The 21,345-nt window shown below is 39.9% G+C and overlaps 3 protein-coding genes and 1 long non-coding RNA gene across 11 annotated transcripts; 3 read left to right on the forward strand and 1 right to left on the reverse strand.

Annotated features, from left to right (window-relative positions):
- LOC121786247 (G-type lectin S-receptor-like serine/threonine-protein kinase At1g11330) lies at positions 1-3,672 on the forward strand. 6 transcript variants are annotated; one of them, XM_042184845.1, is made up of 8 exons: positions 1-183; positions 750-1,876; positions 1,947-2,057; positions 2,140-2,291; positions 2,380-2,590; positions 2,684-2,921; positions 3,009-3,153; positions 3,242-3,672. In XM_042184845.1, exons 1-8 carry the CDS (start codon positions 131-133, stop codon positions 3,548-3,550), a joined length of 2,346 nt encoding a protein of 781 aa, XP_042040779.1. In that variant the 5' UTR covers positions 1-130; the 3' UTR covers positions 3,551-3,672. The 6 variants fall into 6 exon arrangements, with proteins under 6 accessions (XP_042040779.1, XP_042040778.1, XP_042040780.1 ...); XM_042184844.1 differs by having other exon boundaries at positions 1-176; positions 683-1,876; XM_042184846.1 differs by having other exon boundaries at positions 1-176.
- Positions 3,673-3,822: 150 nt separating this feature from the next.
- LOC121786248 (G-type lectin S-receptor-like serine/threonine-protein kinase At1g11330) lies at positions 3,823-6,852 on the forward strand. Of its 2 annotated transcripts, XM_042184849.1 has the most exons (7): positions 3,823-5,166; positions 5,261-5,368; positions 5,440-5,594; positions 5,686-5,896; positions 5,964-6,201; positions 6,297-6,444; positions 6,562-6,852. In XM_042184849.1, exons 1-7 carry the CDS (start codon positions 3,915-3,917, stop codon positions 6,574-6,576), a joined length of 2,127 nt encoding a protein of 708 aa, XP_042040783.1. In that variant the 5' UTR covers positions 3,823-3,914; the 3' UTR covers positions 6,577-6,852. The 2 variants fall into 2 exon arrangements, with proteins under 2 accessions (XP_042040783.1, XP_042040782.1); XM_042184848.1 differs by having other exon boundaries at positions 6,297-6,852.
- Positions 6,853-13,958: 7,106 nt separating this feature from the next.
- Positions 13,959-15,664, forward strand: LOC121786249. 2 transcript variants are annotated; one of them, XR_006047131.1, is made up of 4 exons: positions 13,959-14,172; positions 14,745-15,081; positions 15,195-15,385; positions 15,490-15,603. XR_006047131.1 is itself a non-coding variant. In XM_042184850.1 (3 exons), exons 1-3 carry the CDS (start codon positions 15,005-15,007, stop codon positions 15,624-15,626), a joined length of 405 nt encoding a protein of 134 aa, XP_042040784.1. In that variant the 5' UTR covers positions 14,154-15,004; the 3' UTR covers positions 15,627-15,664. The 2 variants fall into 2 exon arrangements, 1 of the variants encoding a protein (XP_042040784.1); XM_042184850.1 differs by having other exon boundaries at positions 14,154-15,081; positions 15,490-15,664.
- Positions 15,267-16,531, reverse strand: LOC121786251. Its single transcript, XR_006047132.1, has 3 exons — positions 16,336-16,531; positions 15,475-15,606; positions 15,267-15,402 (listed from the first exon to the last, which is right to left on the reverse strand). It is a non-coding gene; the product is annotated as an uncharacterized LOC121786251 (long non-coding RNA).
- Between the last annotated feature and the right edge of the window lie 4,814 nt (positions 16,532-21,345).

Genomic DNA, 21,345 nt, shown 5'->3' on the forward strand with positions numbered 1-21,345 from the left:
CACGGGGGTGAGTACGTAGAAGCAGCTCGGGGAAAAGTCCGACACCTCAAGTAAGCCAATTAGCTATGGCCGTTGTGTCACCGTGCCATTTTATCGTTGTACCGTTCCACCTGATTGCTATTCTCGAATAATGGAGAAGAGAGGCAAAGCCAGCCAGAAATGCCAGAATTTTATAGGTCGGAGGTCAGTACTGGTTTTTCAATCATTAATTTTACAGTGCATTTAATTACTGGTGAGCCGAGAGAAGTAAAATTGAGTTTTGTTCAATCACAAGACTGTTCTACTTATAGCCCAAAACATAATCGGAGAATTCATTGTATCTACTTATATTTGTGCTCCAAATATGGCTAGATTTATATTTATCATTTTGCAAAGCTACCATTTTCCCCCTCTTTACCAAGTCAATTATTTGTTGTCTTAATCATTAGGTGCTGTTTAATTATTAGAGGTACAAGTCAAAGAAAATACCTTCCCCGAACTTTCTGTTATGGAAGAAAAATCAAATATTAACAATGAAATAAGTTGAACATTTCATATCTAAATATCTGAATCATATTCAAATCTACAGTAGTATGGTATCATTCTAGTCCTTGCAAAGAAGAGGAGAAGTTATTCATGGGGATCAGATTTGGATATTTTGTGCTTCTACTCATATTTACTTGTTTCTTTACATTCTGTTCAGCCATTGACATCATAAATGCTAATGAATCTCTTGCCAACTCTGATGCTCTGATTTCCAATGGAAATAGATTCAAGTTAAGTTTTTTCAGCCCGTCAAATAGCAGCAGACGTTACCTCGGTATCATGTACAATCTCCCGGTGATGACTGTTGTATGGGTGGCTAATAGAAACAAGCCTCTCAATGATTTATCTGGAACATTTCAGATATCATCAGATGGCAATCTCGTGATCTTGGATGGTCAGAAGGAGATTGTGTGGTCGACTAATATTTCGTCTTCTGTGGCAAATTCTAGTGCCGTGCTCTTGGATACAGGGAATCTGGTTCTGCAAGATAACTCCAATGGTGCATATGTTTGGGAGAGCTTCGAACATGCTTGCGATTCCTGGTTAGAGAAGATGAAAATTGTTCCGGATACGATAAGGGACGAGGAGAATGTACTGACATCATGGACAAGTCCTGATGATCCGGCACCTGGAAGTTTCACCTTAACTATAGAGCCTTTCGACGTACCTCAGTCGTTTGTTCGGAAGGATGGTAATCCTTGCTGGCGTACTGGCCCGTGGAATGGTCAGAAATACACTGGGATTCCGAACATGAGCTCACAATATCGTTATGGACTTCAGGTCGTCAGTGATTATCCAGGAACTCCGTATCAGACACTAATGCTTGCAAATTCATCTGTTTTGGTGTATGTTTTCTTGAACTCTTCAGGGAGTGTAGAGCAGAAGGTGTGGTCTGATGAGAAGAAAAGATGGGACGTGACGTGGTCATCAACAAGTAACGAGTGTGATGTTTATGGTAAGTGTGGACCTTTTGGAAGCTGTGATGCTCAAGACAGGCCGATATGTTCCTGTCTTCGGGGCTTCGTGCCTAGAAGCAAAGACGAGTGGGAGGCGGGAAACTGGACGAGTGGATGCACTAGGAAAACTCGACTACAGTGTGAACAGAACAATTTTGCTGGTAATCAAGATGAGTTTCTAAAGGTGGAGAGAGTGAAGTTGCCGGATCATTTCAGATTGTTTCGCTTATCTAGAGAAGAATGCAGGGACTCGTGCTTGATTGATTGTTCATGTATAGCTTATGCATATCCTCCTGGAATCGGATGTCTTCGATGGACTCAGAACTTAACTGATACTCAGAAGTTTGCTTATGGTGGCGATGACTTGCACATTCGGTTGGCACATTCAGAACTAGGTAATTCATCTCATTGTAATGATTTGATTGCTTAATAAGTTGTACAACATTTGTCTCTTGCGATTCTCAGCAGATAAGAAGCAATACCACATAGCAATTATTGTGGCAGCAGTGACTTTGGGGTTTATACCTGTTGCTGTATGTGCATATTTTTTGCTGGAATATTTGTTAAGTTACAGAGGTAATATGTTCGTGTTTTACTTTACGTCCTCTTTCACATATCGCTCTCTTACACACCCCGCACTTTATTCGAAATAATGCAGGCTATTCGGAAGAAAGCACACTCAAACAGGTTAACCATGGTGTTAAACTTGAGGAGTTACCTACATTTAGATTTATGATACTCTCAAATGCAACAGAAAATTTTAGCCCTGTGAATAAGCTTGGACAAGGTGGCTTTGGTCTAGTTTACAAAGTAATTTTTCTTCTTTTTCAAGATTTACATATATATACCAGTTTTGGTACTCAATATGAAGAAATGTGATTCTGTTCTCGCTTCTCAGGGGCGATTACCTAATGGAGTAGAAATTGCTGTAAAAAGACTAGCAAGATCCTCTAACCAAGGGGTGGAGGAGTTCATGAATGAGGTTGAGGTGATTTCAAGGCTTCAACATCGCAATCTTGTTAGACTTCTCGGCTGCTGTGTCGAGTCCGAAGAAAAAATGCTTGTTTATGAATATATGCCCAATGGAAGCTTGGATGCTTATCTCTTTGGTATGTCTGTGATGCTCAAGTTTCACTTCGTCTAACAAAATTCAATTCATTTCGTCTTTGTTCGGTGATAGTTTGGATAATAACATTTCTCAGGTTCACATACGCATAAACTTCTTAGTTGGAAAACACGAAAAGTTATTATTGAGGGGATTTGTCGAGGCCTGCTTTACCTACATCAGGATTCAAGGTTAAAGATCATTCACAGAGATCTTAAGGCAAGTAATATCTTGTTGGATGAGGCGTTTAGCCCCAAAATTTCCGATTTTGGTATGGCAAGGATTTTTGGTGGAAAGGATGACCAAGCTAACACGACAAGAGTTGTTGGGACATTGTGAGAACTTATTGATTGCCTCATTCAAGAAAAATATTTTTAGAAACAGATTTCTTTTTTGACATTCTGATCATGGATTGGTTGCAGTGGCTATATGCCCCCGGAATATGCATCACGTGGAATATTCTCTGAAAAATTGGACGTGTATAGCTTCGGGGTCCTACTATTGGAGATTGTGAGTGGAAAGAAAAACTCCAGTTTTGATGATCAACAACTCTTCCTTACAGCTCATGTAAGTTACGTTGTTCTGGAGAATGTAGTATATTTATACTTAATATTCTTTCATAATAAGTTTTTGTTATGTTTTGGATATGAAACAGGCATGGAAATTGTGGAATGAAGGAAAGATAGTGAACTTGATGGATGCAGGCATATGGGATAGTGGAATGGAAGATGATATTGTTCGATACGCAAATGTAGGTCTGTTGTGTGTGCAAGAAATGGCAGCAGACAGGCCTAACACGTCTACAGTGTTGTCGATGCTTAGCAGTGAGATTGCGGAGCTTCCTCGACCAAAGCAGCCAGCGTTTCATGGGATGCGTAGCTCTCAATCTGTAGAGTCATGTACCAAGAGGTCAAGTAAAGGTTCTGTAAATGATGTCTCTATTTCTATAGTTGAAGGCAGGTAGAATATGTTTATTTGATACAATTGTTTGTCTCTATATATATTGTTGTTGCCTTCAATTCCTAATATATTGAATTACATACAACAATTTTGCTTCTTTGAAGCTAGCATTTTCTACCAAGTCAATTATTGGTGTGGCTTTGTGCTTTATTGGCTGTCTTAATCTTTTGGTGCTGCTTAACTATTGGTGGTATAAGATTTTCATTAACTGAGTCGAAGAAAATACCTTCCCTGAACTTTCTATTATGAAAGAAAATTCAAATATCAACAATGAAACAAGTCAAACACATCTAAATAGCTGAATCATATTCAAATCTATAGTAGTATGGTATCATTCTAGTCCTTGCAAAGAAGAGGAGAAGTTATTCATGGGGATCAGATTTGGATATTTTGTACTTCTACTCATATTTACTTGTTTCTTTACATTCTCTTCAGCCATTGACATCATAAATGCTAATGAATCTCTTGCCAACTCTGAAGCTCTGATTTCCAATGGAAATAGATTCAAGTTAGGTTTTTTCAGCCGGTCAAATAGCAGCCGACGTTACCTCGGTATCATGTACAATCTCCCGGTGATGACTGTTGTATGGGTAGCTAACAGAAATAAGCCTCTCAATGATTCCTCTGGAACATTTCAGATATCATCAGATGGAAATCTAGTGATCTTGGATGGTCGGAAGGAGATTGTATGGTCGACTAATCTCTCATCTTCTGTAGCTAATTTGAGTGCTGTGCTCTTGGATACAGGGAATCTGGTTCTGCAAGATAACTCCAACGGTGCATATGTTTGGGAGAGCTTCCGACATGCTTCGGATTCTTTTCTACCAACTATGCGGCTTTTTGTAGATGTGAATAGGAACGAGAAGAATGTACTGACGTCGTGGACAAGCCTTGATGATCCGGCACCTGGAAGGTTCGCCATGAAAATTATGCCGGACCTTGCAGGGACGTATATTTTGAAGGATGGTAATATTCCGTACTGGTACAGTGGTCCGTGGAATGGTCAGAGATTCATTAGGCTGCCTGGAATGAGAGCTTTGTATAACGATGGAACTACTGTTGGCAGTGATTCTCCAGGAACTGCGTATTACATGTTTAACGTTCCAAATTCGTCTGTTTTGCAATATTATGTCTTGACATCTTCAGGGGTTGTAGAGGAGAGGGAGTGGTCTTATGAGAAGAAAGCCTGGGATGTAACATCAACGCGTAACGAATGTGACATTTATGGCAAGTGCGGATCTTTTGGAAGCTGTGATGCTCGGGAGAGTCCAATTTGTACCTGTTTCCGAGGCTTCTCGCCAAAAGCTGAAGATGAGTGGGATGCAGGAAACTGGACTAGTGGATGCACAAGAGAAACTCCCTTAAAATGTGAACACAACACTTCTTTGGGGAAAGAGGATGAGTTTCTGAAGATGGCGGGGGTAGGGTTGCCCGATCAGTATATATTGTTTCCCGTTGATAAAGACTGCAGAGGCGCGTGCTTGGGTGATTGTTCTTGTATAGCTTATGCCGATGTTACTGGAATTGGGTGTATGCACTGGTCTCATAACTTAACTGATGTTGTCAAGTTTGCTTCCGGTGGTGAAGACTTGTACGTTCGACTGCCCTATTCACAACTGCGTAATATATTGCTCTACACTCTGAATTTGATATGGATTAACTTCTATAAATTTTTATACAGTTCATTTTTATGGCTGATAATGATCTTCTGCAGATAAGAAACATGACAGAAGAGCGATTATCGCAACAACGGTGGTTATGGGGTCTATACTAATTGGTCTATGCACATACTTTGCGCGAAAAAAATTATCGAATTACAGAGGTAATTAATCTACAAACCTTGTGTTTCTCAGTGTACACAACTTCTTAGACACTTGTTTTAATTTTAAGCAGCAAGGAAGAATAAGAAAGGATTGATATTCTCCCAAAGAAAGGAAAGTGAACTCGAGGAACTGCCTGTAGTTAGATTCGAGATGCTCTCAAATGCGACAGAAAAATTTGATCGAACCAAAATGCTTGGAGAGGGTGGCTTTGGTCCAGTCTACAAAGTAGTATTCTTCTTCTTCTTTCAAATTCTCATTTCTTCTTCTTTTATTGTTTATATGGTTGTGAAAATGTGAATGGATTTCTATTTCTCAGGGGAAACTGCCAAATGGACAAGAAATTGCTGTAAAACGGCAAGCAAGATCCTCCAACCAAGGGGCGGAAGAGTTCATGAATGAGGTTGTGGTGATCTCAAAGCTTCAGCATCGCAATCTTGTCAAATTAATCGGTTGCTGTGTTGAGCATGACGAAAAGATGCTAGTTTACGAATATATGCCCAATGGAAGCTTGGATGCCTTTCTCTTTGGTTAGTGGATCATCACTTTTTCTATGTAAGCTCATCTGCTGCTGTAGATTTAAATAACCTTTCTCAGGTTCACATAAACGAGAGTTTCACAACTGGCAAACGCGCAAATCAATTGTTGAGGGGATTTGTCGAGGCCTGCTTTACCTACATAGAGACTCGAGGCTAAAGATTATCCACAGAGATCTCAAGGCAAGCAACATCTTGTTGGATGAGGAGTTGAACCCTAAAATTTCCGACTTTGGTATGGCAAGAATATTTGGTGGCAAAGCTGATCAAGCCAATACAACAAGGGTTGTTGGGACATAGTGAGCAACACATATTGATTGCCTCATTCAAGTAAAAAATATACAGTATTTTGTTGCAATGCTAATTATATTCATATCATGTGTTCATGGCGCAGTGGCTATATGTCCCCGGAATATGCACATCGTGGAATGTTCTCCGAGAAATCCGATATCTATAGCTTTGGCGTCCTATTACTGGAGATTCTGAGTGGAAAGAAGAATTCCAGTTTTTGTGATGAAGATCAACAATTCCTTACAGCTTATGTAAGTAGTAGTGTTCATCAGCAATTCCGGCTGTTAAATTTTATTTTTTTGTTAATTATTTTCTATAAATACACCCAATTCTCTCATTTTTATTCTTATCCAATTCAAATATACCAGCAATTGATTAAATAATGTGATTTGTGGCTTCGACGTGGCTGTGGCGTGGCTGTTATTGGGCTGGACAAGTTTTTGTGGCTGTGGAAGTGTTTTTGTAGCTATGGCATGGACACTCTTAGAAGAACTAGATATCTCAGAAAATAAAGTGTATTAGGACGGTATCAACCGTAGGCTACTTCGAAGGATTATCTTGGCCTCTTCGGAGGATTTTTCTTTTATATTAATTTCAATTCTTGTTTTACTTCCACCTTTCCCTCCATATCAATCTTGTTATACTTCTCGGCTGCTGTTCGAGTCTAAAGAAAAAATTCTTGTTTATGAATATATGCCCAATGGAAGCTTGGATGCCATTCTCCTTGGTATGTCTATGATGCTCAAGTTTCACTTGTGAAGTCGAAATTTGTGAAGCATGTTCATTGTGGTTTTAATGATGACATTGAAACATCTCTCATTGTTGATGAGACAGGATATGAATGGAGGGATATGCATGCTAATTATTTTGAGGTTGCACATACTATTAAGGGAAATGTTGATCAAATTCGTGCATTCTGACATATTATTGTTGAACAGAAGAAAATAGTGTTAGGCGAAGGTCTTATATAGTCTCTGAGTGATAAGAAGTAGATGATTGAGAACTTTTATGTGTATCAAGCCCCTACTGGAATAGATGTTTGATAAGTCACGTTCTAGGTCTTGAAACTGGTCAGGATAACGCGCTTAAATGGATATTATGTGCAAATTAGTTGCTGAAGTGTGCATGATAAGGTACAAGTCAGGAGGAAAGAGGGGTTAGAAGGAGTGAAAAGGACGCAAACTGGCCAGAATGCATGCCGTGGAGCTTGAGCACGAGAAGGGAAAGATTGACAGAAAATGATTGACATGCTCAGATTTTGTACTGTTTTAAGGCCATTATTTGGTCCAATTTGAGTGACAAAGTTGCATTATATGCCCATTATTTGCATATTTTTATCAACTTTAGTATTTGATGTGTTTTGTGAAAAATGTGCAAAATAGAGCTGGAAAAAAGTATAAAAAAGTCTAATCCTGGAAGCTGGAGAAGAAACACAACCCAGCAGCCAACTAGAAGGTGTACAAAGAGCTCGGAATATTTCCAATGGCCTGCTGGGCACGATCAAGCACAACTATCTCAGTTCAATCCCATTTTTTCGGTGATTCTGAAGTCTAATCAGGACGTGCTATATACCATTCTCTTAGTCTTTGAAAGAGATTCACGTTGGTACCTTGGACATTGCAATCGGAGTTTTATGGGGAAAGTTATAGTTATTTTACAAACATCACGTAGTGCTGTCAAATGCTGAATTTAGACGAAAATTTAAGAGAAAAAATGAGATATTACCTTGTGAAGTCAAATGTTTTCCTTAAAACTATGGAGTAGGAAATTTCCATCTCTTCTATCACTTGGAATTAGAGATGCCCACCGGTTCCGGTTCCGGCGGTTAACCGCCGAACCTGAACCGCCGGTTCCGGTTCCGAACCGGAACCGTGACAATTTTCTCGAACCGGAACCGTCGCATTTGGAACCGCGGTCCGGTTCCGGTTCAAGATTTTTCGAACCGGAACCGTCACCGAACCGCCGGTTCCGGACGGTTCGGAACCGCCGGTTAACCGGCAAAACCGCCGGTTCGGGCGCGTAAAACAAGGTGTCATGGATGGGGCCGCCGGCGGCAGCTTTTCAGCGGCAAAACCGGCCTGAACCGCCGGTTTTTCGTCGGTTAACCGTGAAAACCGGCGGTTTTGTCCCGGAAACCGGCGGTTTTGGCGGTTCCGGCGGTTTTCCGCCAAAACCGCCGGTTTTCCGAAATTTTCAAATTTTTTTTTTCCAAATTTCAAATTCGAATTCTTCCATTTTCCTCCTCATTTTTATCTATAAATACCCCCTCTATCCTCATTTACATTTACCCCACTCTTGTGTTAATAAGAGTTTCTCTCTTCAATCTCACAATTCTCTCTCTTTGTCTCCAATTTCTCATTTGTGCTATTGTGCTTCCATTTAATTACTCAAGTGCTACTCTTATTAAGCATTGTTATACACTTTATACTTGTTCCCGTAGTTCTATAAATTGTCTTTCTTTCTCAATTGCTAAAACAAAAAATATATATATTATTCCATATTACTACATTTTTACTATATATCAAGATGTCTTCATCCCGAGAAGGTCGTGTTGATAAGGGAAAGGGAAAGTCCAAGAGGCCATCTCGGAGAGCCGTTATTGATGAGATTTCTCAAATGAACATGGACGCGTGGCAGGTTAATATTTATTATCTACTAATTTAATTAATTTTGATTTACATTACATTATTGTTCTTAATTTTATTTGATATTTACAATACAAATATTATTTTGTAGAATCGAGAAGAGCAAGATATGGCACATGTTATTGCTCTCTCTCGCTCTCAAGCCCTTTTCAATTTAATTTTTTTTCCCCCATTTCATGTTTTTTTCAATGTAAATTATATTACATTGTTGTATGTTGTATACTTGTAGTTGTAGATGTATATATATTGTAATTTGTAATGTATCGTTGTCCGTTACAACTCAAACTCAATAAAATTGATATCATTTTCTCCTTATTCGCCGTATTTCTATTTGAATTATACATTGTCTTATTCCAATTTGTTGTATAAATCCAAATTTCAAAAAAAAAAAAAAATACAACCGAACCGCGAAACCGCCGGTTCCGAACCGGAACCGCCTAAACCGCCGGAAAAACCGGCGGTTCCGAACCGGAACCGGAACCGCCGGTTTTCGAACCGGAACCGGAACCGTGAAATAGCCTCACGGTTCGGTTCCGGTTCCGCCTTCGACCGAACAGGAACCGGCGGTTCCGAACCGGAACCGCCGGTTCGTGAACCGTGGGCAACACTACTTGGAATACACTTTTCCCTAAACTACGGAGTAGGAAATTTCCATCTCTTTTATTACTTGAAAAACGCTTTTTTACTAAGTTTAAACTTTTTCAACCCTTTATATATATCCCATAACCACAATCGTAACGTTAATCATTCAAGTCAAAGTTAGTCAATTAAATTATACAACTAAATGGGTTCTAATTTGACAACGACTACAGGATGTGTAAATAACGTTTCTATTCAAACAACTAAAATGCACATAACCAAGAAAAGATCATAATTAACAAATGATGGATAATGAATTATTGAGGAATCGTCAGGAGTGAGGACATCTAACAAAATTATGACTCCACATCAGAAAGCTATTTAATTGTACACCATGCTATCAGATTTCCAATGCACAAGAGAAAGCGTCTTGATTATTTCACCCACAAATTCTATATTTTGTTATTTAATTATTATGATTTGATTTATTTTCACTTTTGTTATGATTTAATTTAGTAATTAGGTTTTAGATTTGCTTTCCTAATTTACATTTTACACACACCCATGTTATAAATATGTTATTTAATTCCTCCAATAGTTAAAACCCTATCAATTTTAGAACTCCAACCTAACCTACGGAATCACAACATGATAATGATTCAAAGAATCTCAAGAATTAATCAGGCAGTATATATAGCTCCTCCTCCGGCGGCTGAAAGTTGTTCGGCTCTGAACATGGTAGAGGAAGATGGAGAAACCAGCGAGGATTTTGAAGATGGAGAACCCTAAACAATTTTGAATTCGAAGGCGAATTGGACCCCCTGTCTTTCGTTGAGGGCGAAGACACCTCGCGTGTGCCACTCTACAAGGTTTTCCAGCAGATTGAGGATCACTACAAGGCATTGGCTATGAATAAATTTAAATTTGCATTAGACCTGTAACTCATGCGTTTAAGCAAAGCTACTGTCTTGCATTAGCTTTGTCCCATTGCATTTTTTTTTTATCTCGAAATGGTTCTTAGTTTATATGTCAGACCTCTGTTAAGGTGGCTTTTAATGCTTAGTGAAATAAAAAATCTCATATCCATGTTGAAGTATTTGAACTTAATAAAACCATCAACTGACCACTGATTACTTCCATGTTAGAACGTGTTCATAATATGCCATCATTACACTATAATTTAATGGACTAAAATCCTAGCGGAAAAATATTCTACATTTATTATCATTTGCAGGGAGCACGAGGACAGAAGTCAGGCCTATTACTGCCTCAACAAAGCAATAGTAGCAGATCCAGAAGATATTGATCTTCATTCATACCGTGCTTTGCTCTATGTTAGTCACAAAGAGTATCAAAAAGCAGCTGAGTCCTATGATCATATTGCTCGCCTCCGTCCCGATAACATTGATGCTCTGCAGAATGCGGCATAGGTTATATAATGTCCTTTAGATTGTTTGCCATCCCCTTATAGTGTATGTTTCGATTAATAAATGAAGCATGGAGTATATTGCTCACCAATTTGCAGTTGAATATGTGTGGTGATTAGGTTTTATTATCCTGCTCTTGTATGTGCTCATTGCATACGATTCCTTGAGAAATAAAACATCAAAGTGGAGAAATATAAAATCTTTCCAATGGAAATCATGATGCAATGATGAACCGCATTAATAGTGTGCACATTGTCAGTGATATCTGTCTCATCTATTGGGGAACCTAATATGTTTAGACGTGTCTCGTTGATGTACATATCGCTTGCTATGACTTATGAGACTGATCTTTCCCTACGATCAACACAATACACATTCTTAGATTCCCCACTTTTGGTAAGAACTTGAAAAATTCAGGATACTACTCAGTTTCGATAGTTTTCATCTCTCCTTAGACAGTTATATTCTTTTTTTTTTATTCTATTAACTAAACACTATGCTTAAATTCTTCATTCTCAGTTTCAGCTGTACCAAATATGCAAACAACATGAGCGAGCTGTTAATATGCTGGAGGAAAGTCTCAAGCGTCATAAGGATGCTGCTAATATAGATGACGCTTATAAGTTATATAGGTGTAGTTGATCTCTTGGTGTCAGTTCTGAAGGAGAACAATAAGTATGCCAGATGATGAATCCGCGAATTTCTGATGTTTGTAAATGCTGGTAGAAGATAAAGACTACGACACAAAGAATTTACGTGGTTCGATTTACTGAAGTAAATCTACGTCCACGGGAAGAAGGGAGGGCAAGATTGTATTGCTTGATCTGGGATTACAGCTTACAACACAGACTCGCTATGTGATCTTTTATCTCTAGAGTTAGTAAATCCTGGTCTATCAGATCTAAGTTCTATTTATATATTGAACTGAGATCGTGGCTTGCATCACCACCCTAAGTCGTGGAGGTCATGGAGGTCATGAGATCCTGCATGGCCACTAACTAGGCAGTGGCTTACATCATCAGTAATTATGTCGTGGATGTCGTGGAGGTCATGAGAGCCTGCATGGGTCCACCACTAGATAGATCGTGTAGTGGAGGTCGTGGCTCCCAGTTCGGTATTGCCGAGCAGCTTTTGCCGATGCTGAGACCGAACTGCTGAACTATTGCCGAGCAGCTTTGTAGAGCTTGATGCCGACCTGAGAGCAGAGTTTGATTGGTTGGCTTTTACCGAGCTGTAGGCTGGGGCCGAACTCTTTGGTAACGCCGAACTGATACTCTTTCTTGGGCTTTAGGCTGATGGGCTTTACTGCTGTTGGGCTTGTTTAGTACATACTCCATCACTACCCCCCCCGAAAAGCGAAGTGAACCACTTCGGCGAAGCGAGTCACTTCAGCATTCTGGATAAAGGTACGGGGTAAGTTGATGTTTGTCCTCGGTCTTATGAAGTAAACTCTTCTTTGACCGGACTTGGCTTTGGTCTGATGAAATAAACATCTTTGACCGGACTCGTCTTTGGTCTGATGAAATAAACATCTTTGACCGGACTCGTCTTTGGTCTGATGAAATAAACATCTTTGACCGGACTCGTCTTTGGTCTGATGAAATAAACATCTTTGACCGGACTCGTCTTTGGTCTGATGAAATAAACATCTTTGACCGGACTCGTCTTTGGTCTGATGAAATAAACATCTTTGACCGGACTCGTCTTTGGTCTGATGAAATAAACATCTTTGACCGGACTCGTCTTTGGTCTGATGAAATAAACATCTTTGACCGGACTCGTCTTTGGTCTGATGAAATAAACATCTTTGACCGGACTCATCTTTGGTCTGATGAAATAAACATCTTTGACCGGACTCGTCTTTGGTCTGATGAAATAAACATCTTTGACCGGACTCGTCTTTGGTCTGATGAAATAAACATCTTTGACCGGACTCGTCTTGTGTCCTAATTTGGCGAGTTTTATCGCTCGGATCGGACTTTCCGTTGTCCTAATTTGGGGATCGGACTTTCCCTTGTCCTAATTCGGCGAGTTTTATCGCGTGGATCGGACTTTCCCTTGTCCTAATTCAGGCAAGTTTTATCGCGAGAATCGGACTTTCGTTGCAGTTCGTTTCAGACGAAGTGCTTGATTCTTAAGCTGAATTGCGGTCTTGTATCCTCTTTAGAAGCTTGGACTTCACAATCGTTGGCTTATTGCAGTTCGTTTCAGACGAACTGCTTGTTTAAGCTGAATTGTGGCCTTGTATCTTCTTTAGAAGCTTTGACTTCACAATCGTTGGCTTATTGCAGTTCGTTTCAGACGAACTGCTTGTTTAAGCTGAATTGTGGCCTTGTATCTTCTTTGTGAGAACTGGAGACAGATTTCTCACGAGGCTGCTTTCCAGGCCTATGGGCTGCTGGATTAGCTTCCTCATGATTATCACGGACGGAGGCACGGGTGTTATGTGATCTGGTATGCATTTTTTTTTTTTTTTTTAGTGGTGGAAAAAGGATCAAAAATTCGCTTTATCACAGATTTGGTTCTCTGGTTTCCCACAGACGGCGCCAGTGATGAATCCGCGAATTTCTGATGTTTGTAAATGCTGGTAGAAGATAAAGACTACGACACAAAGAATTTACGTGGTTCGATTTACTGAAGTAATCTACGTCCACGGGAAGAAGGGAGGGCAAGATTGTATTGCTTGATCTGGGATTACAGCTTACAACACAGACTCGCTATGTGATCTTTTATCTCTAGAGTTAGTAAATCCTGGTCTATCAGATCTAAGTTCTATTTATATATTGAACTGAGATCGTGGCTTGCATCACCACCCTAAGTCGTGGAGGTCATGGAGGTCATGAGATCCTGCATGGCCACTAACTAGGCAGTGGCTTACATCATCAGTAATTATGTCGTGGATGTCGTGGAGGTCATGAGAGCCTGCATGGGTCCACCACTAGATAGATCGTGTAGTGGAGGTCGTGGCTCCTAGTTCGGTATTGCCGAGCAGCTTTTGCCGATGCTGAGACCGAACTGCTGAACTATTGCCGAGCAGCTTTGTAGAGCTTGATGCCGACCTGAGAGCAGAGTTTGATTGGTTGGCTTTTACCGAGCTGTAGGCTGGGGCCGAACTCTTTGGTAACGCCGAACTGATACTCTTTCTTGGGCTTTAGGCTGATGGGCTTTACTGCTGTTGGGCTTGTTTAGTACATACTCCATCACCAGAGCTCTTGAGCATGTTGAACATACACAAAAGATGTATACTACTGGAAAACAGATGCCATTAGATTTAATAGCAAATGCTGGAATATGCCACATTCATCTTGGTCATAAGGAGAAAGCAGAGGTTGGTGTTGTAAATTGCTAACTTTTACCTATGCTTATGCTGAACAATTATAGTTCGAGAATTCTTTTGAATTACTTATATGGATAGATATCTTCTTGTACTCTTCCAGACTGCATGCTATAAACACATAACATAAGAACTAATCTTGTGGTACTTATGATTTATGTGCTTGATTTTGATCTGTTGATGTACTTGCTAATTTAAAGTTGCCACTGGTTTTAGATTATGTGGTTGATTTCTGGTGATGTGTTTGATTGTCTGTTTTTGTATTAAATGAGTTTCCAAACAACATCACACCTTTGGTGAACTAAATTTCTGCACGAGCTAGTCTGTCTGCCTAGTTTGGAGTTGTTGAACTGCTCTTCTTCACCTTTTCATTTGGAGTAAAGATTTTGGGTTGTTAAGGGGTGTTTGTGGCATAATATAATATATTCAATAATATTTTGGACTAGTACGAGCCACGCATTCCTTTCCTTCTATTGATTTCTCAAGCTTTCATTGTTTGGATCTTTTTACAACTTTTGATTTAGTATTGTTTCCTGCAATCAACTCATTGTTTACTAAATTGACAGGCTTGCTTTAATATTTTGAAACAAGAGGCTGCAGCAAATGATTCTCACTTAATTATCGATGTCGCAGACTCACTCATGAGCGTCGGGCATCCTGAGTCTGCATTTCTTGATTGTGTTTTATAGATCATTTGGAAATGCCTGTTTTTTACCTCTTTTTTCGTTCTATCAAATCTCTCACCACGTTAGTCTCTTGCAGCTATTCGGAAACTCCATCATAGTGTTGATGACATTATCGTCTATGCTTCTTGAAGAAGGCAGAGATGAATAAAGTTCTGAAAGATTCCAACTCCGACATAGTGCTTCGTCGACTTCGTCCTTTAGCTTCTTCTGCAGCTCTGTGAGCATTCTTAATACCTCTCATACATCTGGATTTTCAAAATCTGGATTATTGAATTTCATGTAAGATAAAATTTTATTTTGCTTCCTCAAGTTTGTTCATCATATATTCAGAATGAATCGACGACTATCAAGACGCAACAAACTCCTTCATTCAATGAGAGTGAAACACGGGCATTCTATACCGCCTATTCTTATTACCGGCCACCAGTTTACTATGATCAGTCAGCATCAAACTGCTGCTCGAGAATACTTGCAAGCCTATAAACTGATGCCTGACGATCCCTTGATCAACCTTTGTGGAGGTATGCATCTTCACCTCCTAGAATTGAAGATCAGAATAAACTATGATATTTTCTTATGAGAAAAAGGTGAAATTCATTTATGTTCCTACCTAATATTTTTGTAGGAACCGCCTTGATAAATTTGTCCCTTGGCCTCCGACTTCAAAACAAGCACCAGACTTTCTTACAATGGCTCGCTTTCCTCTATAACAACTTGCGCCTTTGTGGAGACATAATTGGAACTACTAATTTCATTTTGTAAAAATTAAAAATTGCATATATTGCTTCCAAATTAATATAAAATCCATCCAAAATGACCAATTTGTCCTTTTAATATAACTTTCAGTTGTTTTCTAGTTCTCCTTATCAATCAACAAAACTACTAAACAAAACATCTGAAAAAAATAATATTGGACAGACAAACTTAGGCTGAAAAAACTCAGTTTGAACTGATTTCCATTGGAAACCAAAGCCTCAGAGTTGCCAAGAGATTGATTAGCCTTTATGGTGTCAATGGCTGAAGAAAATGTGAAGAGACAAGATGAAGCAATCTTTTTTGGAGGCTGAACTCATGAATTACTTGTCATGTTCTTTGCTAGAATAGGATGATACTCTGAATTTGGATGTGATTTCAGAAATTTAGATGTGAAAATCTTATATCACCAAAAATTATATGAATTGAACAACCGTAAAAAGATTAAGATAACAACTTAATAAAACACTAAGCCACTCCAACAATGACTTGGTTAAAATAGCAGATAAAATAATGAAACCATCCTCAAATAATAAAATCGCACAGATACAATGAATTCTCCAATTATGTTTTGGCCTATAATTTTATAGTACTACACTCTTCTGATTGAACACAGACTCAATTTTAAATATAATAGTGTCTGATTTAACCCTACTCACCAATAATCAAATGAACTGTAAAATCAATTACAAATAGTAATTGTAAAATCAGTACTGACCTCCAAACTATAAAATTCTCGCATTTCTGATAAACGCCTGGTTTTACCTCTCCCTGATTTACATGTTGCCGGAAATAATCGTGAATGGCAAACAAGTTGAACATTACGACGATAAAGGAGGGGGAATCTGAAATGGCACGGTGATACAACGGCCATGATTAATCGGCCACAGTTTCCCGGCAGCTGATCTACTCGGCATCGGTTGGCGAATGACCATCCTACCCTCATCGTCGCTTAATTTTTATTTTCGGATAATCTATTTAGAGCATTCACAGTAGGCGCCGACCGGCCACCCGTGCCACCACAGTGATACTTAGTTTAGCAATGTTTTAAAAATCGGACCGGTTAGCAAACCGACAAAGCTACTAAGTAACGGTTCAACTGGTCGTACTGATTCAACTACTGGCCGGACATGAATAATATAGCAAATATTAATGTATGTATAATTAAATATAATATATTCTTTTTGTCTCACAACATGAGTCACATTTTGCATGGACACAGATTTTAAGAAATATAAAGAATAGTGGATTGGAAAAGTTAATTAAATATAAGATCCATTTTTTATATTGATTTTATAATAGAATATGAGACTTACATATCATTTATTGTAAAGTGAAATATGACTCTTATTGTGAGACAGACCGAAATAACAAAATATGACTCTTATTGTGGGATGTGAGGTGTATTAAAATTTATACCCCATCCGTCCCAACTAAGTTGATACAAAACTTTTGGGCACGGAGGTTAAGAAATTATGTTAAAAAATATTAGTATTAAAATAAAGTAGGAAAGATAAAGAAAGAGTAAAGTAGATGATGTAATAAAATATGATTGATTGGATGTTTTGTTTTTTTCATAAAAAAATGACTCAACTTTGTTGGGACAGAGGGAGTACTATGTATGTAATAAATACTCTCTTCGTCCCAAAAGAATATGCACTTTGGGTTTGACACAGATTTTAATGCAAAACTGAGAAAGTAAGAGAGAGATAGATAAAAAGTAATTAAAGTATTCTTTTGGGACGGACTATAAAAGAAATAGAGTATATTCTTGTGGGACGGATGGAGTAATATATTATATTCTCCTATAACATAAATCTATAAAAATTTAATGAATTATAAAGTATCAGTGTATTAAATTTAATGGATGATAAGTAGTCCATTTGTCCCACTAAAGATGAAACGTTTCCTACAATATAAATAACTTTATCTCTACTTTTCCCTCTCTCTTCTTTAACTCATAAAACAATACTATATAAAATCCCGTACTGAAAAGCAAACGTTTCATATTTATTAGGACGGAGGGAGTATAACTAAGCACCGGTTGGCGACAGTTCCTTCTTTGTAATGACGATCCTACCCTCATCATCGCTTAATTTTTATTTTCGGATAATCTATTTAGGCCATCTCCAACCATACTCCAAAAATAAATTTTGGTGTGGAAACATTTTTCAATTATACACCAAATTCAAACTCATTTTTGGTGTTTTTTTGAAACAACACCAAATATGGTGTTACTGTAGAAATTTTGTGAGACAAAAACTCAAAAATGATGTAAATTTTGAATTTGGTGTAAATTGTTGGAGTTAAATTACTTTTTGGTTTGACGTATACTCAAAAATGAGTTTGAGTTTAGTGTAAATTGTTGGAGATGATCTTAGGCAAATTGAACCAGTGTGTGTTATATATTGCCAATTCAACCTAAACTGCTAACTACAACTAAGGGCATCCGCAGTGGTGCGGATGTCCCGGCGGAATTTCCTGCGGAATTCCCACTGCCATGTCATAAGGACTTCCCACTGCTCTGCCACGTCATACGGAATTCCCTTTGCACAATGGCGGAATTCCCCTGCGGAATTCCGGACGGAATTCCCACATAAAAAATTCACAAATTCACAAATTAACCAATTTCTGAAAGTAAAGAATTTACGGAATTAAAATTTCGACGCGAATACGGAGAAAACGAACACACGTTGTTTTAAAAAAAACATACTTCATTAAAAAAAATACATAATTAATTTTAAAAAAGTACATTATTTTTAAAATAAAAACCGGCTCCTCACTCCTCGGATTCCTCGCCGCCAGTTCCCTTGCCGTCCCCGTCGCTCTCACTGTCACCGCCGCCGCCAACCTCGCCGTCGCTATCCGTCATCGCGTCGAACCCCAAGTCGCGGCGCATACTGTTGAGGAGGGGTCTAAGCTTCCGCTTGTAGTGGGGGTCGGTCGCCGAGCGCCATTCCTGCATCGCACGTAACAAGGCGTCGTGTGCGGCGATGCGGGCATAGGAAGGGTTCTCGGGATCCGGCTCGTTCTGGGTGGGTGCTGCCGATTGGGCCTCGGCGGAGGCGGATCCGCTGGGACTTCCCCTCGACAAACGCGCCGTGGCCATTTGCCCAATCGGGCGACGGCGGCGGGCAGAGGATGTGGGAGTGGGGAACTCTGAATAGGCTGGGGGAGTTCAGTGGAACCAGCACTGCTGCTGTAATCTCCGGATGCGCTAATCCTCGTCCGCTTCGGTCAGCCGGATTCCACACCCGCACTGAACTTGGGCGAATCCTGCACCGCAAGATACACATCCCAATATTTGAATTCCTCGAAGCCCTTTTCGGAGTCGGGGAACTGCTGGTGAGACAGCAGCTTCACATCCTCAGCGGACATGCCGCTGGTTGCCGAGCGGAGGTTGTTTATGTAAATGTCGGCAAATCGCTGAGCGGCTTCTTCAACCGATTCCACTGTTTCCGGCATTGCTCGGAGTTGTGGGGCTTCCCCGCTGAAGCGCGCGAGTGTGCTGATAGACATGTGTTTGTGTTCTATTGTTCTAGGTCGAGCCACTAAATCCAATGAATCCACTAGATCACTTGGTCTAGGAACTCAAGAGAATATAGAAGGATCAGTCGTTGGACACACACTTCTCGCGTTCAAACAAGATCCATAGTTCCCGATTCAACAAGATCTACTCCGATCAACACCAGATTCCAACGATTTCACCCAAACTCAGCAACCAATACGAAGTTCAAACATCAAACTCAACAATCACAACAAACACAGAATAATAAACATCCATAATCGAAATCGACATAAGCAGAGAAATTACGAAAAACAGTAATTTAATAACCAAAAGCAATTCAACCGCAAACAGGGCCGAACTTCGAACGGCGAAGCTCGGCGAGATCCACGACAGGAAACTAAAAATGAAAGCGCTTAAATTGTATCTTCGCCCTCCTTGAGGACGGTGTTACCCAACTACTGTCTAGCAAACTATAACCCAGAACTACCCTACGATTCCCTCATGAATACCCAAGTGTGCAGAAGTGAGTGAGCTATGAGCTACGATCTGTTAATGAGGCCTCCACCGAGAAGGTCCCTCCAGATTACTAGCTTTCTCCCTTATATAGGTGTGGACATAATCTTCTAGAAGCCTTCATAGAAATTTTCATTCTACCCTTTAGCATCTTGATTTCCTCCGTCTTGTAATTTTTCTTCAAATTGCTCACTTATCTGACAGTTCCTTGGACCATGCAAATGTCCTTCTCTTTTACTGGATCTGGCGTAAACCTTCTACATACCTGGCTTAAAACATGTGTTAGACCCCGTAAACGTGTGAATTTAACCCCTTAACCAATGCACGAAATTAGCCTTATCACCCGCCGTTGGTTTGAACTGGAGGTAGCTCTGGCTAATGCGCCACCACATCCGGTCGATGTGCTGGTTCGCCCCGACGTATGGATCCTCAACCACACCGATCCACGCCTTCGCTAGCGCGACGCACTCATCCGAGCTCCAGATGGTCCGCTTGGTCCCGCTGGATCCCTCCTCCACGTCAGCAGCGTACGTCGGGACGCACCGTCCCCTGCCACTCCCTCGCCCTGGCCTCCCCCTCCTCTCTGTCGCCGGCGGAGAAAGGCCCAACTCATTGAATGAGAACGTGTCGACGCCAGCGAACTAAGTGTCGAGGGAGGACTGATAAGTCGTATTCTAGGCCTTGGTTACGGGTCAGTATGATGTGCTTAATTGATTATATTTGCAAAACAGTTGTTTAAAGTGTGCAGGTTAAGCATTCTAGCCAGTAGGGAAGTTTCGGAATGTTCAGGTGAAGGAGGCGCCAGCATGATCTCATACTGATCAGTATTCGTGCTAAAACGGCTTGAGATGGAGAAGACGGATAGCTGGGACGGATTACCCACAATTAAGGGCAAAGAAGTCAAATTTGCAACGAGGATTTACCCTAAAATCAAGGGTAGCCTCCCTATAAAAGGAAGCCAAATTGGAGAGAGACAGGGACACATAGACAATTTCACACATTCACCACCATCTTTAGGTAGAAAGTTTTCTCGGTAGTTTCAGTCTTTCAGCCGTGTCCCGCTTCTTGCCTCGTCGTAGCCATGATCACTTGACGTTCAGATGTTCCCAGAATTCCAGTCATCGTCCATTCCAGCCAGCAAGATCGTAGTTTAGAGTCTCATCGCCCGGAGTGGCAAAACACTTTTACATTGCTTTCGTAGTTTTAAATTTCTCGCTTTCCTTACGTTGGATCTTGTTTGCCTTTGGATATTTTCTGCTTTTGAAGTACTTTGTTGAAGATCCGAACGTGTTTATGCTATGAAGTTGATTTCCGTTTCGTTTATTGTGGTGTTTCTTAATTCCCTTGCCTAGTTAGCTTAGATCTAAAGTTTCTCGGTGTTTAAAGTGCTGAATCTCTCAATTCCGTTTACGTAACAAATTTCTTTAGGATAGATAAACAAGTACTGTTTGATCGGAAAGTAGATCGTTGCATGCAAAGCTTAGTTTAAATTTCTGAATCGTTCTTTCATGTTGACCAGTATGCAGAAGTCCAGTTTCAGTGTTTGATTTCAGGTTTGATTTCTTAGTTTTGGATCTGTGTTTGTGAGTTGTTAATCTGAGTTTTCCGTGTTGAATCTGGAATTGTTATCTGAATTTTGGAAGTGTTTGTTGAAGAAGATGATGTCTATTTCAATTGGAGGGGACCACTTACTTTTCGAGATGCTTT

Source organism: Salvia splendens, chromosome 22 (assembly GCF_004379255.2).
Source record: "Salvia splendens isolate huo1 chromosome 22, SspV2, whole genome shotgun sequence".
Lineage (NCBI taxonomy): Eukaryota > Viridiplantae > Streptophyta > Magnoliopsida > Lamiales > Lamiaceae > Salvia > Salvia splendens.

What these genes read in the sequence shown, in the direction of transcription:
- LOC121786247 (XM_042184842.1), top strand. Translation starts at nt 616, where the DNA reads ATGGGGATCAGATTTGGATATTTTGTGCTTCTACTCATATTTACTTGT. An exon ending in GCTTTGGTCTAGTTTACAAA is followed by an intron (nt 2,292 to 2,379) that starts GTAATTTTTCTT and finishes CTCGCTTCTCAG; the next exon opens with GGGCGATTACCTAATGGAGT. An exon ending in AACTCTTCCTTACAGCTCAT is followed by an intron (nt 3,154 to 3,241) that starts GTAAGTTACGTT and finishes GATATGAAACAG; the next exon opens with GCATGGAAATTGTGGAATGA.
- LOC121786248 (XM_042184848.1), top strand. Translation starts at nt 3,915, where the DNA reads ATGGGGATCAGATTTGGATATTTTGTACTTCTACTCATATTTACTTGT. An exon ending in GCTTTGGTCCAGTCTACAAA is followed by an intron (nt 5,595 to 5,685) that starts GTAGTATTCTTC and finishes TCTATTTCTCAG; the next exon opens with GGGAAACTGCCAAATGGACA. An exon ending in ACAAGGGTTGTTGGGACATA is followed by an intron (nt 6,202 to 6,296) that starts GTGAGCAACACA and finishes TTCATGGCGCAG; the next exon opens with TGGCTATATGTCCCCGGAAT.
- LOC121786249 (XM_042184850.1), top strand. Translation starts at nt 15,005, where the DNA reads ATGAATAAAGTTCTGAAAGATTCCAACTCCGACATAGTGCTTCGTCGA. An exon ending in TTAGCTTCTTCTGCAGCTCT is followed by an intron (nt 15,082 to 15,194) that starts GTGAGCATTCTT and finishes TCATATATTCAG; the next exon opens with AATGAATCGACGACTATCAA. An exon ending in CTTGATCAACCTTTGTGGAG is followed by an intron (nt 15,386 to 15,489) that starts GTATGCATCTTC and finishes ATATTTTTGTAG; the next exon opens with GAACCGCCTTGATAAATTTG.